Source organism: Euwallacea similis, chromosome 10, assembly GCF_039881205.1.
Source record: "Euwallacea similis isolate ESF13 chromosome 10, ESF131.1, whole genome shotgun sequence".
Taxonomy (NCBI): Eukaryota; Metazoa; Arthropoda; class Insecta; order Coleoptera; family Curculionidae; genus Euwallacea; species Euwallacea similis.
In genome coordinates, this window is record NC_089618.1 from 2,742,813 (window position 1) to 2,764,282 (window position 21,470).

The window sequence follows — 21,470 nt, forward strand, 5'->3', positions numbered from 1 at the left end:
CGCGCATACGTGATGACGTAGGCAATGTCTATAGTTTTCTTGGAACTGTCACATTTTCCGGCGAGTGTGTTATTGGGAACCCCAAAAATTAATGCGACGTCTGATGGGTAAAATGCGAAACAAAAAGGCGGGTTTTAAAGTTGCATTTTGTTCCTCGATTTTGAAGTGCCCCCATTGTCAGTTTCGCTTCCCTGCCGACGCATATTCTGAGGGAAAATTTGAGCAAACAGTCAAATTAAAGCGCAGCCACAAACTACGTCATTAAAGACTCTATTAATTGTCCCATAGATAGTTCCCTCTTGCAGTCATGTTTTCGATTTATTAATAAATTTCGACACATTAATCTTAAACGGTTTATGTTTCTGGACGGTTTATGAGGCCACATCCGGTGTCTGACTGGCAAATTTCGTGTTTTTGGCATGCATCAAAAGCGAAATCGTTCATGTAAGCAAACACTGGTCTTAACCTCAATACCGTGGGGCTCAAGAATCGAATTTAGGGGCCTACCTATAACAGATTCACTACAACTTAGCATCCGTTACGAAACGAATATACTCGATATTCGGGTCAACGATTAAATTAGCATTAATTTATTGCCGTTGATTGGTTCAAATCACCTTTGCTTTATTGAGACCTACTTTAAGGCTTCTACAGGCCGATGGGGACTGAAACATGCATGAATGCATTTTAAACAACAAAACGATGGGTTTATGAGAAGTTTTTAATTCCCATAGTTTGATTGATAGATTCTTGGCTATTACGACAAACAAAAGCTACTAGGCGGTACTGAATTCTGGTGATGATAAGTTACGATGGGAATTCAATTGTTTTTTTGATAATGACCGCATAAGACTTTCTTTTCCTTTTCTTCTCTTGTTTAGTAGTATTGTTTTAACGAGATCAGTCATGTTTTCTTATTGGTTAATCCTCTGTTCGGTGGAAAAATAATGGCGCGTTCCGCGCAACTCGACGAGTGGGCAAATAAGACCATTGTTTGATTTACATGACGGATAATTACTGTGCTTACTTACCGATTCAAGAGGTGACTGTTCTTTTAGCAAAAACAGTCAAGGTGAAGCCGAGCAAACGAGCGGGATTTTGAATTTGAAACACCGATTTTACAGTAAAGATGGCGATTTATGGTGTTTCAAATTAAGGCAAATATCATTTTGAGTCATACGGCCTTATTGTTGACTAAGACAATTCTTTGAAAGAAAACAGGAGTGTCTCCCCCCTCGAAAATCCTGTGATGCGCAAGGACGTATTTCGGCCACTAAAAATAGCCTGCTATAAAAATAAAATTTTCGATTTTGTTTTCGGCCCAGTCATAACCTAATTTTAGCTACTCTATAGAAACGAAAAACCGCTGTTCTCCTTCGTGGAAGTTCTGCGGGTTGAACGAACCTCTATTAAATCCCGAAGGATCAAGGTTTGACCTTGCGAGTCAATCATAGTCAAAATTGACTGTCAGACTGGGTAGCTAAGCTGAGAGCCTAATAAGGAATTTTGGGCAGTACCTACTATATACCACCTCTCAAGAGATTTTATGTAATTTAGCCTTTCACTTAACATAAACAAAACATTTCCTGTTTTAAAGTCAAAGTGATTTTATTTCCATGTTTGGCACATACTTGTATATGTAAACGTTATTTACGTAAGCTGCGCACGTACTTTTTAAATAAATTCAATTGAATTAACAATCAATCAATTCACTTACACTGATGCATATTGAACTCAAAGGCATCTCCCTCAAAAGTTAAAAATTCTCAACATCCTCAAAACAAGACACCTAACAAAACAAACAAGAACCGGTTTTGCCTTGTTCTTCACTTTCAATTGTTTCAATTCCGCGCCACCTGTTGGAGGGCCGTTAAACGCACACTCCAACCTACAAGAAGTGCTAACAATGACTAATCTCCGGCACTGCTTCTTGGTTCCATTGGCGTATAAACCACCTTTCGGTATTCGTCGTGAGCGTGTCGGCAAAGTTGCAGCGTTGTCACGTTTAAACTTCCCCCTAGTTGTTTAATCCTGGGAGACTACAACGTGGCAACACCCCCAAAAACCGCCCCTATTCACGGAATAGTTTTGTAAACATCCATGGAGAATAGTGGAGAATTTTGCCCCATTAAAAAATGAGTCCGAGGAGGGATCAATGACAGAGGCGCGAAATGGGGCAGTGACATTAGGGGTTAAAGGGGTGCCGCAAATGTCGACAGCGTGGCAACGTCCCATTTCGAGAAACAATTGCCAAAGGCATTCTTATGCGAGTCAGGTGAACTGAATGTATAAACATAAAACATTCCTTCAGGTACCTCACCCATCAGGATGATGGGCTCTAAAGATGGGTGGGTCGTAGAAATAGATGCGTTTGTTATTGGACAAGGAAGCAGGCCAAATTTGTTCGTTATCGCTTTTCGATGTTGCAAGTTGCAATAGTAATTATGCGTTTTTTGTTGCATTGTAATGATAATAAACAATCTGAAGATAGTACGTAACGTTGCAGCATTAACGGTTGTATGTATAGGGGAATGTACATGTTGCAATATCACGCTTTGCAGTTGTTTTAAACGAATAACAGCTTTTTTTAACAATTTTTTAATTAAAGATTATTTTCCATTTTTTAACATATTGTAGTGTTTTTAAATAAAAGAACAAAGCGCTGTTGCCATTTAGAACGGAATTCAAAAAACTTTATCACCACTAGAATACATTTCAAAACGCACCAAAAAAGCTTAAAAACCTCCAAAACATTAGTTAAGATTTCCGTTAAAAACGTCACAACAATATGAGTTTTTCCTCTTCGAAGTGATGTGAATGTGGCAAGAATATATGATCATTGCAATGTTTCATTAAATGACAGATAACGGATGACATTCTTCTCATCCTTTTGGCACTAGTTGCGATTTAGTCCTGTGCCTCTTTTGCCTTGTTGCCATCTTGCATTTAATAACATATGATTATTAACAACCTTTTTATCTTTTGACATGCTATCATGCTTTTTGCCAAAAAAGGGCCGCCCGGTTGCCATTCAGATTAAAATTCGAAAATCTTTACAGCCCTAATATCCTTATGAGTATCTTTCAAAATACTGTAAAACTGACCTAAAAACTTCGACAAAATTCCAAGACCGAGTCATATCCAAATCATACTTTTAGGCACAAAATATGTGACTATTGCAACGTTGCATTTGCTAGATGACAGCTAACATTTTTGCCACATTTTACAGTTTATAAGATAATTCCCCATATTATCGGTTCGACACTAAGTAACCTCTTTATTAATCTATTGTTTCATTCACTTGCAGATTTGATGATTCCAGGAGAGTTTTATACATGTTTGTGCGTCAGATAATTGGTAAGTAAGTCCCACATATTTATAATTTTTATCAGGGTTTTTTTAAAGAAACTTTTCATATATCAAAAAATTAGGAAAACATGTCTTTTGAATGCTGATTATCCAGGTAAGTTCTTGTCAATAATTCTCATCCAGATTTATCTCGATGAGACGTTTCTCAGCTGGGTTTCCAACCACTTGGAGCTTGAATCATACTCCCAAGAGAGAAAAAAACTAAAAGAGAGCTAAAGAAAGGCAACATTACGTTTGTAAATGTTTTAATGGTCCATGAATTTGAAAATTTAATGATTTCAGGAAAGTTTTATGCGTACTGCTTCTGGTTACTCATGAGAATCCCCATATACGTATTTATCGCTATAATCAGTACTGGTTATTCGTGAATCTTCCCTCTGTAGATAAAAATGTCTTTATTGTCATCAGTTTCGGTTCAGATCTTGAGTCTTCTGCATGTAGTTGTTAATGATTTTGTGTCGCTGAATTTTTTCAACGTCAAAATTTCAAGTAAGTTTCAAGACGTATTTTTAGTAGCTCAACCTGGTTTGCAACATGGCGTTATAATAGTACACTTTAATCTCCACTCACTGGTGGGAAAAAGTATGAATTTCTGCTCTCTTAGGGGAACGTGCATGTTCAAACGTCAGGTTTTGCAATTATTTAGCAAGTGGACCATTTAATTTTACAATTTATCCTGATTAAGGATATTTTACCACGAGAGTTGTCAACTCCTCTGGCTCTAATATTTTCCTATTTAGACTTATTCCGAACTAATGTAATGGTTCTCTGCATATCAATTAGACTCTATCGATCCGTGTCTTTGTAAATTTAATGCATTAAAAACAAAGAAATTCGCAAATTTCGTGGTTTTTGGAACATATTATATGTGGTTTTGTGTATGACTTTGGCTAATCTTCTAAGTGGGACTGAGACTCCCCAAATTTTATTTTTTTAAATCAATCTCGTGGAGATTAGGGGAATCTTCAACGTTTTACTTAAAGGTAGTCACAATTTCGTCATTCAGAAAGTGCGCAAAAACTTTTCCACTTTTAATGCCGATTTTACAGGTAGGATCTAATCAATCTCAAGATTCTTATTCTTTAGTTCATGAACAAAAAAAGGGGTATTTTCCACACTAGTCGGATAAACAACTATAGTGCCGTCTTGATAGGCTTAATTTCAACTCGAATTTAAAGCCTCAAGTAAACATTCACAAGACCCATCATCTGTGACGTAACAACATCCTCTTCCCACCCCCCATGCTCACATAAGCGTGTAAAGGCCAATGTCACCGTAGAGCCCTTATTACACAATATTAATGAGGTGCTATTATTAGGCCATACTTCCACAGCCTTGAACACACCATGAACACTTTAACTGCGTTTAGTTTAAAGTAATTTAAGTGACTCCAATTATGCAACTTACTTGTTCTCCTGCGTCAGGGGGATATCCAGTACAATTGATGTACAGTTAATCCAGGAAGTATTAGGCACTAATGGGCCCCGGTGCAGGCACGCACTGGCTGAAAACTAAGGTTATTTTCGAACGCGGGCGATAAATTACAAAGTCTAAACTAATAACACACAGAACTACTTGGAGCCGATTAAAACTGTTTTAAAATTATTTTTGCCGCGGAAGGGAGGGGCGCATGCACCGAGATATGTTCAAGGGAACGAGTTCGGATCGACTAATAGCGGATGGTCTGGATTATTTTCGCCTGGATGGACGGGGATCATCGCCGGGAATTGTTTCATTAGGAAACACACATGAGGAGCACAGCGACACACCCACATAAATTGATTCTAATTAACTAAATGCATCCATTAAACTGTTACAACCACCAACTGAAGAGCTTACCAAATTATTGTTAGATTTCTACTTAGTAGTTTTAGTGTCAAAATGGTGGTTGTAAAAAATGAAGTTTTGGGATATGGGATCACTTTAATATAAAATTTACTTTGAACAAGCCTCTAAAATGATTAAAAGATTTAATTTTCAAGAGTTCAGATTCCAAAATGAAGTTTCCAAGAGTCATAAAGAACCCAAATTAGTTGATTTAAATTAAATAAAGCACAGCACCATGTCAATGAAAACTCGACTCCCATGTATTTGGTCTTTAAGTTTAGAAATAACTCCTTCACTCAATGCTACAAAATAAACCTTACTTACTGAGGTACTCAAAGGAATTAATATGTTGTTTGTTAGAGTTAATTTTGTTTGGGGTTCATTGCTATCTTCAATTAAGGTAACAATGAACAATCTGCCTAGAAAGCAACTTGATAGGAGCAACTTCAATAAATTCCAAAAGGTCTCATTAGTTTTACGCTATTGGTGACATTTGGGGACCCATGTTTACCTATAGGGTGCCCCATAATTAAATGATACACAAATGAACAACACATATGTACCTTACATACCTAATTTACCCATAACTAACCAAAGATGATAAAAAGTGAAACTATTTATCAGGAAATGAAAGGAAATGGATGTTAGTGTCTGAGAGCCTGCAAAAAACGTCCAATTTGGCCTATCCTTCACGTCAAGCAAGGTAGGATGGTGGAGCATCTTTTTAACATACACCAATATCCACATCAGAGTAAAAAATCAACTGATCTGGTACTAAATAAATTCATTGGGAAAATCTTGCAAGCTGAGCAGCCCATAGAGAGAATCAGGAAGGGCATTTTTGAATGCTCTTCTTTATTTGCTTTAGAGGACATTGCATGCTAGAGAGATGACTAATCCTGGTGTAGATTCCTCACCACAGCAGTTTGTAAGGCAACAAACTGCATTTGATTGTGACACAATTAGGCTGACAAACAACACTGAATATAAACTGTACATGACATTAGTCCATAGTACTTTACAAATTTTTGGTGAGTGATTTTTGACTTGTGGATTTTTTTTGTCCATGTTATTTGCTCTGTTTTACTAGGTTTCATAACATTCAGGGTTAATTGTAAATGCCAATCGAAACCCCTCAGTTACAAGCTTGATCAAAAAATTCATGAGACTACTTACCACCTTTGCTTCTTCCGAGCTTCTCAGGTTTTAATGATTTCTTAAGGCTGACACAAAACTGTTAATGCACTAGAACTCACACACTGGTTAGACACGAACGATAAATCGTAAAACTACGATCTATATAAAAAATCAACTGAAACCCTTGTAAGAAATTGGGGTGAGGGCCTGGCCTGAAGGGTTCAGACCCTCATGCACGTATTGGAAGCGAAACTTGAATTGGACTTACCCTGTTGTGGATGTTAGACAATAGTTATGTAAAAACACTAAACACTAGGTGCAAAACTGCGATAAATCGCGTAATAAACACTATTTTGAATTAGTTACGAAATTCTGGGAATAAGGAGCTCTAACCTAAATATAAAAAATTGACAATTAAAATAATTTTCAAATATGTAACCAATCATTATCTATGTCCCTTCATCTAAGCCAATATGTTAAACAAGGACGCAGAGTGACATTTACGTTCAAATCAGCCGTCGTCATTAGCATATATTGACAGAAGAGGCAAGACAAGCCATTTAAAAGCCATCATGGCGACTTAAGTAGTCTACAACTAGTATCAACTAAAACTTTATTATTAGGAAGTGTATGTCTCAAAATGTATTATATGTAGCTAATATATATAACTCATAGTTCTAAGAGACGCATTTCCTATTCAATATTAGTTTATATTTGGTAAACAACGGCTATTTTTGATAAATGAATGATTTTATTGAGGGAGGCATTATTTCTGAGGAAATTTAGGCAACATTGCCAAGTTTGATGATTTTACAGTAAATTCGTTAATTTCCCATGGACTTTTTTCAGATTGTCAGTATTTTTTCTCTTTTTTTTAAATTTCGGAGCACTCGATCTTTATTTTTTGGAATCAAGGCAGTAACGAGGTTTCCACTTGGTATTGTCTTAAAGCGCCCTTGTATTATTTCAGTAAAACACATATAGGAACTTTTTCCTATATGTGTTCCACTATTTAGTTTTAACACATGGCAACAGCGCTAATAATTCTACTTTACGCTGTTCATGGTACACGCACGTTTTCGGTCTGAATGCATCCGTAATCCGTACTTCTTCGTTGCTGTTACGGCAGATCTCCTCAGAGCAAATACGCCAAAAAAAAAGTGTAGATTTTGTGTAACGGAAAAGATTCAACTAATTAAGAATTTTCTGGAGAAACATGTTATATAATCTACGGATTATAATTTATTTACTCGCTGTCAGTAAGGTATTTTCGCAGAACCATTGGGGTGAGTATTACAGAAAATTTGAGCGCCATTCGATTTAAAATCAGCGTCACGTAGGCCCTGATGCGATTTTCCATAATTTCTTAATTTCAATTGATAGGGCTTTGGTTGATCTCGTATTTTTGGCATTGGATGAAAAACTAACCTTATTTATGATTGTGTATTTATTATTTAAGCACGTAGGTAACTTTTAAATAAAAAAATAAATTAAACAAGTGGATTTTGCAGAACAAAAAAAAAAAAAATTCCTTATTTTCACATTTCGTTTTTCTAATAAGTTGTACTATTAATCAAATTTTTCTTTCCGACAATCAACAATATTTAAAAATGCGAATTTCTCAAGCGATTTACCTCTCGTGAAGCTATGTTTATGACTAAAATAACTGTCAGCAATAGGGGGTGATCATTAAAAAAAAACCTCAAATAGCCCTTGAAACATCAGTCTCTGGTCTCGAATAAATTCTTCAGCTGTTATGCTGCTTACGGTTCGTCGCCCACTGAGAGTTTTTTAAACGATCATCTATTGTAATAATTAACACTGCATTATATTCATTAATAACTAGAATAACTAAGAATACAATAATAATCCTCTTTGCTCACTGGCCTTGTAATACATGCTTAAAGAGCAAAACATGGTGATAAATGCATTTTTTCCACTGTTTATTATAGTACCCGGTTAGTTTCATGTTATAGTCAACAATCAGTTAAAGTAAAAAAAGGTTTAGGTGAATTGAATGATTATTGAAATTTAAATTAATTCTTAAGTATGGAGTCTGATTGCTTGACCTTTTAATTGAATAGCCTTGCTACGTAACAACATATCAAAAAAATTGTTTTCGGATATAGCTGCAATTCCATCCTGCACTCACGGTCAATATGCTAATGCAGCTGTAGTTAATAAACAGATTAAATATAATACTCACTAATTATACAGGATATCATTTTGAGCAAAAAAGCGAGTAGGAACCAGCAGATGATTCCTTAACGTTATTATCCAAATATAAAGTGTTAAAGGTGTTTTTATTTTTATCAAAGTAGCACCCTGTAAAGCTACATAAAGCTTTAATTAATCCAACCTTGTATGCTTTGAAGAGGGAGGAACCTATAGTAAAAATTTTAAGTACTAAATGACTACTTGATTTTTGTCATTTGCAGCTGGGACATAATGAATTTTGATATACCTAAGGTGACACTGATAAAAATATATTGAATAAAGTCACATTGCTTTGACCGAGACTTAATTGCTCTAATCTACATCTAAAGCAAAAAAAGAGATACATATTCTTGTAAAATGTGCGCGTGCTGTTATCGTTAGTCTGCCTTACAAGTATACACTTAGGAAACTGATGCAGCATCGCGACCTAAATCTAATGCGTCACATAGTAGTTTTAACTTCTAGAGGTCTTAAGAACCACTAAATCATTCTACCGGTAATTTTACCTGAAAGATAATTTCCATGGAAACCACGAAATTGTCGAGTAATATTTCTTTCTTTCGGTGCTTTTATGGATTCCACTCAATTAGGAAAATTAATCATCGCAAAGTCAGTTATGCTGTTAGGAGGTTTGTGGAAATCCGATGCTCAAATTTGTATTCTTCCGGGTTTCTGAAATCTTTCACCAGGTAAACATTTAGCTAAGCAGTTTCTTCATCCTCCATGCATAATCTACATTCAGCGTTGTCGATCAGTCCAATCTACTATGATGTCCTTCCTTGCATTTTTCTGGATATTCCAAAGGCCAGCAAAGGCGATCGCCGCCTCTTTCGCAAGAGAGTCGGCGGTTTTATTGCTCCCAAGCTTCTGTGACCAAGAATTCATATCAGGGTCAGGGTCATTCTGTTGCTTTCCCCGATTGGTTAAGTGTGTGTCGGATTTGATACTTCCTATACACTTCTTGTTTCATGAGAAATTGCATTTGTCAAGTGCTTTGAGCGCTGGTTGACTATCCGATCAAATCTTCTATTCTTGTTCGCCTTGTCTCATTCTGCAATCTCTCTGACTCAAACTGGTCGTATAATCGATTTGATCTTTTGATTTTGCATGTAGAAATGTAAATTTAAGACTTGGACTTGACCCCGGCTTGTGGACTTCCGGAGAATAAGGCGGTTAGTATTTGATTTTTTTTTCATATTCATTTTCAGTGTTTGCATATCGTCTTCTTTTTTTTTGTAGACGCCTCGCCTATGCTGGGAAGTAAAATATAAAACATCATAATTTTATTCATTTTTATTGCTGAGAATTTACATATGAAAACCACATTAACAAGTGTGGTAGCACTTGTGTCTTCGAATATATCTGTAAAATCGAATAAGCCACATTTATCGTTAATGATATCCTTGTCCTTAGTGCGTATATGCCCTTCCGATTGTACTGATTTGTTCGATGAATAATTACTGTAATTCCTCAAATGTTTTTACCACATATGTAAATATGCAGTTTATCTGCAACCGGGCTTATGATTTCCAAAATCATCAAGTCAAATTTGGGATATTATGTATTGAAAATAACATATTTTGTTACACGTGTTTGTACTCACATTCTTGAGGTTTGAGTACCTCTATCGCACACTTTCAAAAGCACACTTTGATAAAGTTCACTTTTATTCATAATTTGAAGGTCGGTGTTTGCACATGTGCCAATTTAAATTCAATTTTATTGCAAGTCTTATAGAAAGGGAGAACTACTTCTGCTCCTACGAAACGTAATTTTTATTTTATCCTCCCTGTATTAGTACAGAGAAAATATATCTTCCGCGAGATATTTTGTTTAGCCAAACATTATATGCGGTTTTTGAAGCGTCAAATTTAAAATTATACAAGATGCAACGATGAATCTTATCTCAATATAACTGAGTGTGTTTTTATAAAATCTTTCATTAAGCACTCAATTATTAGATGCTATATTAATATCGTGTTGTGAAATTTACGATAAGCATTTAAGTTGCATAATGACGAATTTACGTGAGCCAGTAGGAGGAAACTGATATAAGTAGACGACGTCACTTTTGGCACGTGGTGCACGCAACTTTTTCTCATTGACGAGTCATTTTTTTATTTTTAGGCCACCACCTGGGGCCAAATTCTCTAATTTGTGAAGTAGAACATTCCATAAGAAATTATGCCAAAATGGCTCCTCAAAACAGGCCCTGCATACGCAATGCTAACAAATACACGTCACTTTAACGTCATTATCAGAAAATATCATTTTACCCACTAAATTTTAATTATTGAATCTGAGGTGTACAACTGGGAATTATGTCAAAATGGTTCGGTCAACACTGTGCAGCTATGTAGAATATCATTAAATACAGTTCATCTTTACTGCATCTTTGGGAGTGCTCTATTTCCCAGATTTAAAAATCTAGGTCCTGATGTGTCGACCAACTAGTTTCTTGTGTTCTGAATCACCTATTAAGTGTTTGATTTGTGCGACTATCGTAGCAGTGTCCTATTACAGATGGAACCTACCAAGTCAGCGCCATTATTTTATAATTGACCATCTTTTAACGAGCAAAAAACTGCCTACTAAGCCCAAATCTTTGAGGTCTACGTGACTTCGGTCATGTCACTGACTTTGGCAATAACGGACCCATATTGTGATTGATTATCAAGTTAAATCAACCTTCGCATTTTTTTTTCAATCAGTTTACCACTACTAGCAAGTAGAAAAATGATAGACTTTCTTAAGGTGGTACTGGCAATTAAGCCAAGGTAACGGCATGGTACTTTCTCTCTTTGATTTCTTACTTACGTGTGTGGCAAATTAGGAGCCTTGGATAAAATTTAAAATTAGATATAATATATAAACTTCATCATAACAATTACTATTGTTCTAATTATGCAAAATTGAACTCAATGTATTATTTATTGCTTCCGTCACAGTTTGTATTAATGAGAATGTTAAATAGTAGCAAACTTCGTTATTTTAAGTATTTTCCTTTTAATACGCTTTTAGTTACGTCCCTGATTATTATTCATGGATATATGGCGCAATTTAATTAACTTAAAAGATGTGCTCATAGGGGGCGCCACAAAGAATAAATACTTTTTTAGTTTGTTGTAGCATATACTAGAGGGCACTGTTTGAAATATGCAGTGGCGCAGCAAGATATCTATCCAGACATTCCAAAAAATATCCAAAATTAAATGTTTGATTAAAAATAGCAAATACTACGGATTGTCGTCGCTCGACAACCTTTACACTCGAGTGTATTTACGATTACTAATTACTTTTAAATTAGTAATTATCTTAGGCGATAATAGTGCTAAGCCACAATCAAACGCATATGTGTTTTGGAGTGGCTTGTATAATGAGAAGACCCTTCTATACGTTTTACAAAACATTCTTATCAAGACTTCCCATCTTTGTTCTTATATATACATAAATAATTATATTTAACTAGAAAACAGGCTCCATCAATAAAAATTGTTGCTGTTATTTGGCTACCATTCTACTATCCAAATTAAAACACTGCCTTAAATCTCAAGAATAAATTTTACATGAAAGGTTATCGTTATTAATACAATGATACAATCGCAAAATTCAAATTGCCTTAAAAATTGCAGAAATTGCGGTTGCCGTCAAAGACCAAATCGAGTTGTTGTGGCACAATGGATCCTTGCTCTGCGCCACCGTAAAGAAATTCACCGATTTGAAAGCTTTGACTTTTGACAATCTAAGGGAAGAATTCGTAGTCAGTGACAGAGACATGCAAAATGACAGCATCATCCGGGTTCACGTTGCCAAGGAAACTGAGGTGACAGAAACTAAAACCATCCCCATCATTGGCGGCCTTGCGGATGACATACAGGGTTTGGCTCTGGATCCTTTCGAAGATATATTGTACTGGACCAATTTCAATGACAGAACGATTAAATATTTAAGACTAAATCGTTCAGAGGAAGAGCAACCGAATAAGCTTTTTGAGTTCAATCCTGATGTACATCCGAGGGGGATTGCCATTGATATTTGTAGCAGGTAAGAAGAGAAGTACAATGATAATAGCGAGGGCAGTATATATTCCGCAAAAGCTTACCCCTTGCCATTTCCCCCCTTTATTAATTAATTCTGGTTAGTTCGCATTACTTCAAAATTGAGGAAACAATAATCGAGTTGAAACAGAAAATCTTGAATGTTCCACAATTTGGTTCAGGTTATTCTGATACTCAGATTCCTGTAGAACCATCTGATCCATGCATTCTAAATAACACATGTCCATTTAACGTTACTTCCTGTTCCTTGACATTGCATAATCGCAAATCCTTCCTTTGCCTATAAATCTTTTCTGAACCTTTCCGCGTCTTTCTAGATACATTTACTGGACCAATCGTAACATGTTCCATCCAACAATAGAGAGAGCCCTCCTCAGCGGATTGAACCGCACGACTCTAATCGAATCCGATCTTAAACAGCCCACCGGCATTGTAGTAGATTATAGATTGAGTCGCCTCTACTGGGCAGATTTGAGGGAGGGCATCTATTTCCGCATCGAGAGCTCCAACTTGGATGGCAAAGAACGCGAAATTGTCTGCGAAGATACTCACACCAAACCGTTTGGAATAGCCGTTGACGAGTCATTCATTTACTGGACTGACAACAGCAACCATGCCATTTGGAGGTTTGTGTTCTTTTTGGAAGTCGCGTGGGGTACGAGAGTCACGCTTTTAGGTTATCGAAGACTCACAAAGGCGTACCTGCGAGGATCAAGGAGTTCGAGGATACTCCTTGGGGGATTATTGGTAAACCGGTGCAAATTCGGGACTATTCTGATTGCGAACATTTGAAGAATTCGATTAAGAACAGCGTGGAGAAGTTCAAGGAGATGGAGACGGTGGCGATTGAGCACGATAGTACTTTTGTTGAGTGTCTGAATGGAGGAACTTTGGCAGGTACATTCATTTTTTATTATTGGCAAAATCTTTTTGCAGTAAAATGGGTAAATTTTTATAATCTCATGGGAAATTGGGGCATCCAAAAATGCACATAAAATGCAACAAATGACCAGCTTTTTCTAATAACTCACATAGCTTTAGGCGGGCACGTTATTGCACTTGATTCACGCTTTTTGTATGCCCAAACTCCTCAAACGAAAACTGTCTCAGTGCTAAAACAAGAAAACTTTTTATAGGAAACATATGTATCTGCAAGCCGGGTTATGCGGGACAGTATTGCCAGGTTGAAGATTGTCGTAACTACTGCGTGCACGGCACTTGTCACTTATCTCGTAAGGGCTTCGCACAGTGTCACTGTCCCTCAGGATTTAGTGGCGATCGCTGTGAGGTCGACTCCTGTCTAAGTTACTGCCTCAACGGGGGCAGCTGTATATTCATTTCTGGACAACCCCGGTGTACTTGCAACCCTAATTATACCGGAGACAGATGTGAAACCGGCTTAGGATTCAAATTTCAATGTCGCTTGTTCTGTCAAGATCATTCTCACGCCATTGACCAGAACTATTTGCTCTCTAAAGACGAGGAGTGCCGATGTCTTGAGGAGGGTTCTTTCACAATTACCGAAAACAATCTCACTATTCCATCCCTGTACTCTGAGGCGTCTCCATTTTATGGCAGGAGCTTCCTGGAGAAAGTTTCCTTGGACAGCAGTTACATGGCTTTGGTGATCATGGTGGCAGTGCTGGTGACGATTAACGTGATCTTTGTAGTATATCATTTCACGTCCAAGCGCAAGCGCCCTAGGGTCACCAAGAGGATGGTAGTGACGCGAAGTGTCACTCCCAAAAACGTCACTCCATTGACGTACAGGCCGCAGCCCACCACTGAGCAGTGCGAGGTCACCATTGAGAATTGCTGTAATATGAACGTGTGCGAGACGGTATGTTTGGCAATTTTATATATTAAAATTTCCTTATAATTTTCCTTAACAAATTTTTATCAATTTTGTCATCGTTAAAAAGTGATTTTGTCTGAGTATTAATTGTTGCAGCCCTGCTTTGAGCCTCCCTCGTTCCTTACCAAGAACGGAGAAGACAAGAAAGTCCTCCTTTCGGAGATGGAGAGCGGCGAGGAGTCATACTGATGACGACCAATCTCTCTTTTAGTAGCGGGCTGTGAAACAAGTATTACGTCTTCGTCGGGTGTGCCCCGGCGACCACACCCTCACGGGTATTGTAACTTATTTCGCTTCAATTTTTCAATGATATTGGAAGGCACTAGTAACGTAAAAAATGCGGTAATTTCGGCCCATAGAACAACCCCAAAAGCTTATTTGAGGACTTAATTTTTACGTTTCCACGGCGCATTTGGTTCGGTTTTGATATTGAAAATTTCATGAAAACTTAAATTGAGTTTCAAGGTCGATTCTCCATGGCAACGTGATTACAATCCTCCAGAAACTCATTTGTGGAAGTGATGTCAATATCACGTAGTAGAACGAGTATACGACATGGTAGATCGCCATAAAAATAGTCATTCTGACGTTACTTTAATATCATAAAAATTTCCTGAATTTCCTGCTTATCGATGAAAAATATTATCCATCGATAGAGTAAACATAACTAGGAAATTCTAATTACGAATTCAACTGGAAACATTTATCTTTCGAGTTTGAGGCACATTTCTTCCTGAAATACTCGAGAAGTGGTCAAAGAGCCACAATTTCCATAAAATGCCCTTCCTTTGAAACAGGGCGATAATCTTGAAATTTTTAAATGAAATATAGTTGATACTTTAACCCAGAGTAAAATTTACGTGGCAATCACTGACAAATTTTCAACGTGACGTATTGAGATGTTTAATGAAATGATAGTTTAATTGAAATTGTTCTGGCACATTTATAAAATAATGGAGGGTGTGAAACTTTTTTATCGAGTACCTTTCGTGCTTGAGTTAATATCAGGAAATTTTTCCAAAAAAAATTCAAGAAATAATTCATTCACTTGGGATATAAGTGAAAGCGTTAAAAAAACTATCAGTACGATTAAAGAAATTTTTTAAAATTAATCTCTTCCCCTCTACAACACAAGCTTATTATTATCCCATTATAACATTTTGCGTTCACGATATCATTACTAAGTCTCTTTTTTAAATGCGGACTTGGCGTTTTTATTTCATATTTCAAAACAGCTTTTTATTCCTGAAATATCGACTTATTATTTACGTACTTTTTTGTTGGCCACCGTGTCCTTTCGATACGCCAATGGATTTTTCGAATCGACAAATTGCGATTTTTGATTCCAAGTGAATTAATCTCGCAAGCGTTCATTTAAACTGTTAATGAAATCACAATATCCTACTGAAGACTGTCATTGATTTATGTATTCTGTCAGTCTCATTTCAGTCCATGGCAAAACACAAAATTTAATTAATCCTGCAAATATGTACAGTTGTTTGCCTAAAAAACGATTTAATACATTGTAAAGTTATAAGTCTTTTCGATTAGGTTCACTCTTGTTTAGATCGAAATAGTCTACTAAAATCTTAGACACACGTGGCCCCATCTTAGAAAATTGATGCCATTGTGTTTCGTCTTGTCATAAATCCGTACTTATCTAATTGTTCAAATTCACTTATCCATCAGTTCAAACCTTTGTACATACTTGTCCTGTGGTTTCATTTCAGAGCTAAGGTCTAAGAAATCAGCATTGATCATGAGGTCGTAGGTTTTCATCTCAATGAACATATGCGATCAAAATGAATGTCAAGTGAGATGTCACGTCATGGTCTAATCTGGTTTTCTAGACTCTAAATGCAGCGAACTGAAAATGTTTGTATATCTATATTTGTACAGTAAAAATGTTCACTGTGCTCAGAAGTTATTCTATATTATGTCTATTGTCGTCATCTCCAAATGTAGTTCTTATGATTGCCCACTCAAACACTACTAATAAACACAAGGGGGCATTTAATTTTCTAAAATATGAGTATAAGGATACTTCAAGTTGTAATATAAGGAACAATTTAGATAAACGCTGTACAAATATGTATCATGGGAACTTCAGCCGGCCTCAGAGGTTTGTTCTGAACAAGTCGAAATGCAATCCCGACAGAAGCCACAGAGACCTGTATTCACAATTCCCACGTTTATAAGTAAATAAAGTTGCTCTTTTTCAGTTAATGCGCGAAGTAACAGTTAGGCGCAGTCAACTTATCAAAGACGCATTTAGGCATTGACATAATTTTCTATGTTTTGTGATGGATAAGCTGTCTGTCTCGACATTCACAAATAATTGTCTTTTGTCAAATTTCACATTCACCGGTTATCAAGGTGGACCTAACTTGAATCAGTAGTGATCTGCTGATTGTTACACCTCAGTCCATGGTAGCTATGTTTAAATTGATAAAGGCACAGTTTTTAAATTCCCCGTAACTTTGCTAGCAAGATTATTTCTATGGAAATGGAGAAACCAATGTTTCGCGTCGTTTCTATAGAAATTATCTTGCCGATAAAGTTACCAGGAAAAACACGGGTGTAAATAAAATGCCACTGAAAGCATCTAATAACCGGTGGTCGTATTAAATTTATTTAATTTCTCTCTTCTGTTCTCCAATACCGCAATTTAAATCAACCAAAGAGTGCCTTACTAATTTATCTTCGCATCGGAGAAATAAGTTACGATACAGGGTGCCCCAAAGAACTAGCATAACAATGAAGAGTATTTTGATTTGTCGGATATAACGCTGTTGCAATTTTTAGATTGAAATTGGGAAACTGAAACATTCCTACTTGATGAATCGTTACTATAAAAATAATTAATGCTGGTGTTATTTGCTTTGTTGAAGAAATTCCAAAATGTCGAAGAAAGTTTTTCCCCAAAGCTGGGGAGTTTGCAGCGCATCCTTCTACCCAAGTATTTACCGACATCAGCCATAAGAAAATGCACTTAATTTGCTACCACAACCTTAAGCTTGAAGTGCGTTTTTATAGTTCCTGTTAACTTTTAGGTAACCGAAAGAAAAAGACCAAATGCCAACTGTTAAATGTTTTAACAATCATTTTGTTTTAAAACAGTGGATATTTTAAATTGACCAGTTTTATGGTTAAAGACGGTGGCTAAGCCGAGCTCTATTTTTTTGCCATTTGCAATAATTCCGGTGATTAGAAATGGGTACTTAAAGTTATCCTCTGTGCCTTTATTTACAGATTTTTTAAAAAGGTTTTTAGTTGAATTTTTCCATCAGTCTAGAAGCTTATTTCTTGCGTATTTTGAGGCTGTTTTTATTTTCAAAATAACTATAGTATAAAGGCTTCTGGAGTGATATTTGGGCTCTATTAGGTATTTACGTCGAAACGTTAGTTTTAGGCCCTAATTTATTTGAGTGACTTTTGTGGGTTTTCTTTAGCGATCGTTCCCTTTTAGCTAGGTAGATTAGTTATGTAAAAATTTGTGGCGCTATTATGTTAAGGTCGCCTCTCGAATTTCCTCTATCGAATATAACCAAGACTCTTTCTATGTGTGAGATTTAAGGGGCAACCTTCTGAAATATCCACGTGAGAAATGTGATATTATCAGACTTAATAATAGTTTTATAAATTGGTAAAATAAATAAAATATTCCTATTAAAAGGTATATGTTTTCCCCCTCTTAAACATCCGTAAAAGGGAAATTTCCTTCCCGAAACGAGGTTAACAACCCGCCATTGTGTTGATTTTCCATCTCCAAGCAACCAGCAGGTTCGATCAAATTGCAATGAATTTCCCGCAGTTGCCTCAATAACACTGCCACAGCAGGAAAACTGGGAGGTGGGCAAAAAGTACTATAGAGTTTTAGTGAATCAGAGAGAACACAGAGGGTACGTACTTTTATTTAATAATTTTTTTAAATTTATGTTTCATTGGCCCCAAACCCAAAACAACACTTTCTTCAGGAAGGAAAACCTTGCTTTGCCCCTATCATCCATTATGTAACCCATACAAAACATGCAGGCTAGACACCAATATACATAGATGTAAATTACCCTTATGCATGAAGTGAAGGATGCGGCCTATAAACCTGTTTTTTTGTTACATAAAAATTTCAACTTAAAGCATTCAAACTTGGTCCTGCTGACGACGTCAGTGATTTACATTTTAGGGCAAACTACTATTAACCCACAACAATGCTATATTTATTCAAATTTCGCCCCTTTGGCACGCAATATTTTCGAAGAGATTTTGTCGTGTTTCACAATAAATGAGGTCACTGTCTAGCAAAATTATATATGGATGATTTATAACATTTCAAATCGATATGGTAATTAAATTACCGAGAACTATACAGGTTTTGTATAGTAGTGTTTCTTGTACAATGCCTCATCGGAGATGACAGCTCCCTCCTGCTACAGTTCCATGTCCTTGGTGGAGAGAAAAAGGCAGCAGTGGGCCAGAGAGAGAGGTGAGTCTATATTATTCATGGTGATTTCCGTGAACACTCACACACCTGCTGCATTATAATCGATATAAGAAAACGGTTTTATAACAGAAGAGCTGCAAAAGCTGGGAATTCCCTTCAGCAAAAATTCGCCTCAATATCATATCAACTTCGACAAATCCTCTGAGCGGTAAGTCGGAAGTAATTGAAGCCTCAAGTGTTAAACCACTAATAATGGCAGCTACCGCTATTCCTCCAAGCCTTCCCTAGTGGATTATCCCTCTTCCCACAAACAGCGAAGAAGCAGCCTTCCTCCCCTCTACCAGAACCAATTCAACTCCAACCACAACCACCATGACAGAGGAGGCGAAACTTCCGGCTATGGAAGCGACAGTTTTCCCACCCCCGAGTACAACCGCGCCCCTGCTGGTCAGTCCGGGTACGAGTCCTGCTCTAGCCAGAGGGATGATCGGTATCAAAGTCCAAAAACCCTCCGTTCGGCCCTATAAAGTGATAATTCCAGGGCTAAATGGGGCGACAATAATAAAGGGGTAGTGGTGAGCGACCCTCCTAATTGGGTCAGAAGGGGGCTAGAAGCGGACGGAGCTATCGTTGTGGCCAATTCATCGTCCCCCTCAGTTTCTCCGGAGCAACGAGGAGAGGACAATGATAGGCCTTGTACTGGTTCAAGTGTCTCACAGCCAAGGTACAGGTGTTTAAAATTTAATTTCCAACATGAAGATTTAAAAAATGACCGACTATCTCTTGGGCCTACCAAGATCTTTATGTTTGAAGTTAAATTTGGGATACCTAATATCTTCATTTGACTAGATCTGAGCACATATTTATCATAAAAAAATTCCTTTAGCCAAACGCTCGAATACGTCCTTGAGAACTAAATTATCTCTACTCGCAGTTCCAGCGTTTTGCCTCGCGTACTTATTCGAAGCAGCAAAATAACTATTGACTTCAGCGTGCGAAAATAAGGGATGGAATTATTTAATAGATGGCTCTCCCTTAGATTCAAGTTCTGAGGCTCACTGATCTTTCTATGATAAATATATGTATAATAGGTATTTACTTGCCTCAGAAATCACTTCAACTCATCAATGAAATTTCAGATCGTATATTCGAGGTCAAAATGTCTTGATCGACGCTTCAGAACTGGCAGAAAGGGAGCGTAGACGCCAGTTGGCGTTGGCACACCAAGAGGCCATAAGACAGCAGCTAGAGGAGAGAGAGAAGAGGCGGCAAGAGGAAAGAGCCAGACTAATAATGGAAGAGAGGGAGGAGGAGCTGAGGATTGAAAGAGAACAGGAACATGAACGGCAGCGTAAGCTTGAAGAAGAAAGAGTCTTGCAAGAGAAAAAAGAGCGCGAGCGCAAGAGAAAGGAGGCGCTGCAGGAGGCCATGGAAATTGCAGAACGTGAGGCCAAATTGGAGAAAGTACGCGCTAAGATGATGAAGCAGCAAAATCTGGAAAATTGCAATAATATAACCGAAAATGTCGTAGAAAAGGAGAAGGTCTTAAATTCCCCTAAACAACAAACTGAACTGAATAACACTAAAGAATTGTCTCCCAGACGTGTGAGTATTAGTAAGGAAATTAACAACAACCTCAGCAACTCGACAACCTCAGAAAGAAGTTTAACTCCAGTGCACAATCCTGCAGAAAACATGAGAGGAGAACACAATAACCATCAATTCACCTACTTTTTCCATCAGCCTTCCCTAGAATCTATTCAAAACCTCCAATATGCCTTGCTAATCCCCACCACCTCAATTTCCCAATACTCCTTCGCAATGCCTCTTTCCCTGCCCCAACCGGACTCCTCCAGAACTGAAAACCGAGTACTTACTCCCACTAGATACCGCAATAATGCTCAAAAATGCGACAGCAGCACTCAAACTGACTCCTCCTTCCTGCAATCACCAGGAACAACCTCAGAATCTACATTGAGGGAAAAAATGTCCAATTTGGAGTTGAGTTACGAGAATAAGCGAACTAGGAGGAGTCGCAGCGAGAGCATGGAAGAGAGGCCCAAATGGGGAGTTAACAGACCTCCCACCCGTTATTTGAAGCAAAGCGAGAAGGATTTATTGTACCAAAGAAGGAAATTGAGGCAGAAAGGAGGTAGAACCAATAAAAGCTATGATGAAAAGAATTCTAGTGATGATAGTCAAGGAGGGACTCCTGTGAGGTATAAAATGGACAAGAGACACTCTAGGACACGATGGAGGGCTGAGGAGAGAAGGATGTTTAGTGGAAATAAAATGTATCAGAGCGAGATAGTGCCTTTGGAGAGCGACAAAGATCAACTCTACATGAAGTGCTGTTGTGGCTGCAGATGCAGCAGACACCAGGAATGTTCCGTGGACATATTAAAAATCGAGGACAGTGACCATAATAGCAGTGCCATCAAGGGGGATGTTTTAAGCAAACTATCAACTTTGCAAAATGGCTTGCTACTGGAGCAAGGCAAATGGGAGACAAGCCCTAGAACCCCCTCCTAAACCCAACCAGTTGCCAAACATTTTTGTGTTTTGT

At 37.4% G+C, this 21,470-nt stretch overlaps 2 protein-coding genes across 4 annotated transcripts; both read left to right on the forward strand.

The window, feature by feature from the left end:
- The first annotated feature begins 7,465 nt into the window (after window positions 1-7,465).
- On the forward strand, window positions 7,466-18,138 carry cue (Protein cueball). The gene is made up of 6 exons (XM_066394170.1): window positions 7,466-7,619; window positions 12,183-12,594; window positions 12,926-13,234; window positions 13,285-13,505; window positions 13,745-14,448; window positions 14,560-18,138. The coding sequence occupies exons 1-6, from the start codon at window positions 7,550-7,552 to the stop codon at window positions 14,650-14,652; spliced, it is 1,809 nt and encodes a 602-aa protein (XP_066250267.1). The 5' UTR covers window positions 7,466-7,549; the 3' UTR covers window positions 14,653-18,138.
- A 121-nt stretch (window positions 18,139-18,259) lies between these two features.
- On the forward strand, window positions 18,260-21,436 carry LOC136411556 (coiled-coil domain-containing protein 66-like). 3 transcript variants are annotated; one of them, XM_066394166.1, is made up of 6 exons: window positions 18,260-18,365; window positions 18,647-18,946; window positions 19,016-19,112; window positions 19,164-19,394; window positions 19,446-19,628; window positions 20,044-21,436. In XM_066394166.1, the coding sequence occupies exons 2-6, from the start codon at window positions 18,874-18,876 to the stop codon at window positions 21,434-21,436; spliced, it is 1,977 nt and encodes a 658-aa protein (XP_066250263.1). In that variant the 5' UTR covers window positions 18,260-18,365; window positions 18,647-18,873. The 3 variants fall into 3 exon arrangements, with proteins under 3 accessions (XP_066250263.1, XP_066250264.1, XP_066250266.1); XM_066394167.1 differs by having other exon boundaries at window positions 18,844-18,946; XM_066394169.1 differs by lacking the exon at window positions 18,260-18,365 and having other exon boundaries at window positions 18,605-18,946; window positions 19,034-19,112.
- The last annotated feature ends 34 nt before the right edge of the window (window positions 21,437-21,470 follow it).

Coding starts and splice junctions, on each gene's coding strand:
- cue (XM_066394170.1), top strand. CDS start 7,550: ATGTTATATAATCTACGGATTATAATTTATTTACTCGCTGTCAGTAAG. Junction 7,620..12,182: donor ATTTTCGCAGAACCATTGGG/GTGAGTATTACA, acceptor TAAAAATTGCAG/AAATTGCGGTTGCCGTCAAA. Junction 12,595..12,925: donor GCCATTGATATTTGTAGCAG/GTAAGAAGAGAA, acceptor GCGTCTTTCTAG/ATACATTTACTGGACCAATC.
- LOC136411556 (XM_066394166.1), top strand. CDS start 18,874: ATGACAGCTCCCTCCTGCTACAGTTCCATGTCCTTGGTGGAGAGAAAA. Junction 18,947..19,015: donor GCAGTGGGCCAGAGAGAGAG/GTGAGTCTATAT, acceptor AATCGATATAAG/AAAACGGTTTTATAACAGAA. Junction 19,629..20,043: donor TCAAGTGTCTCACAGCCAAG/GTACAGGTGTTT, acceptor ATGAAATTTCAG/ATCGTATATTCGAGGTCAAA.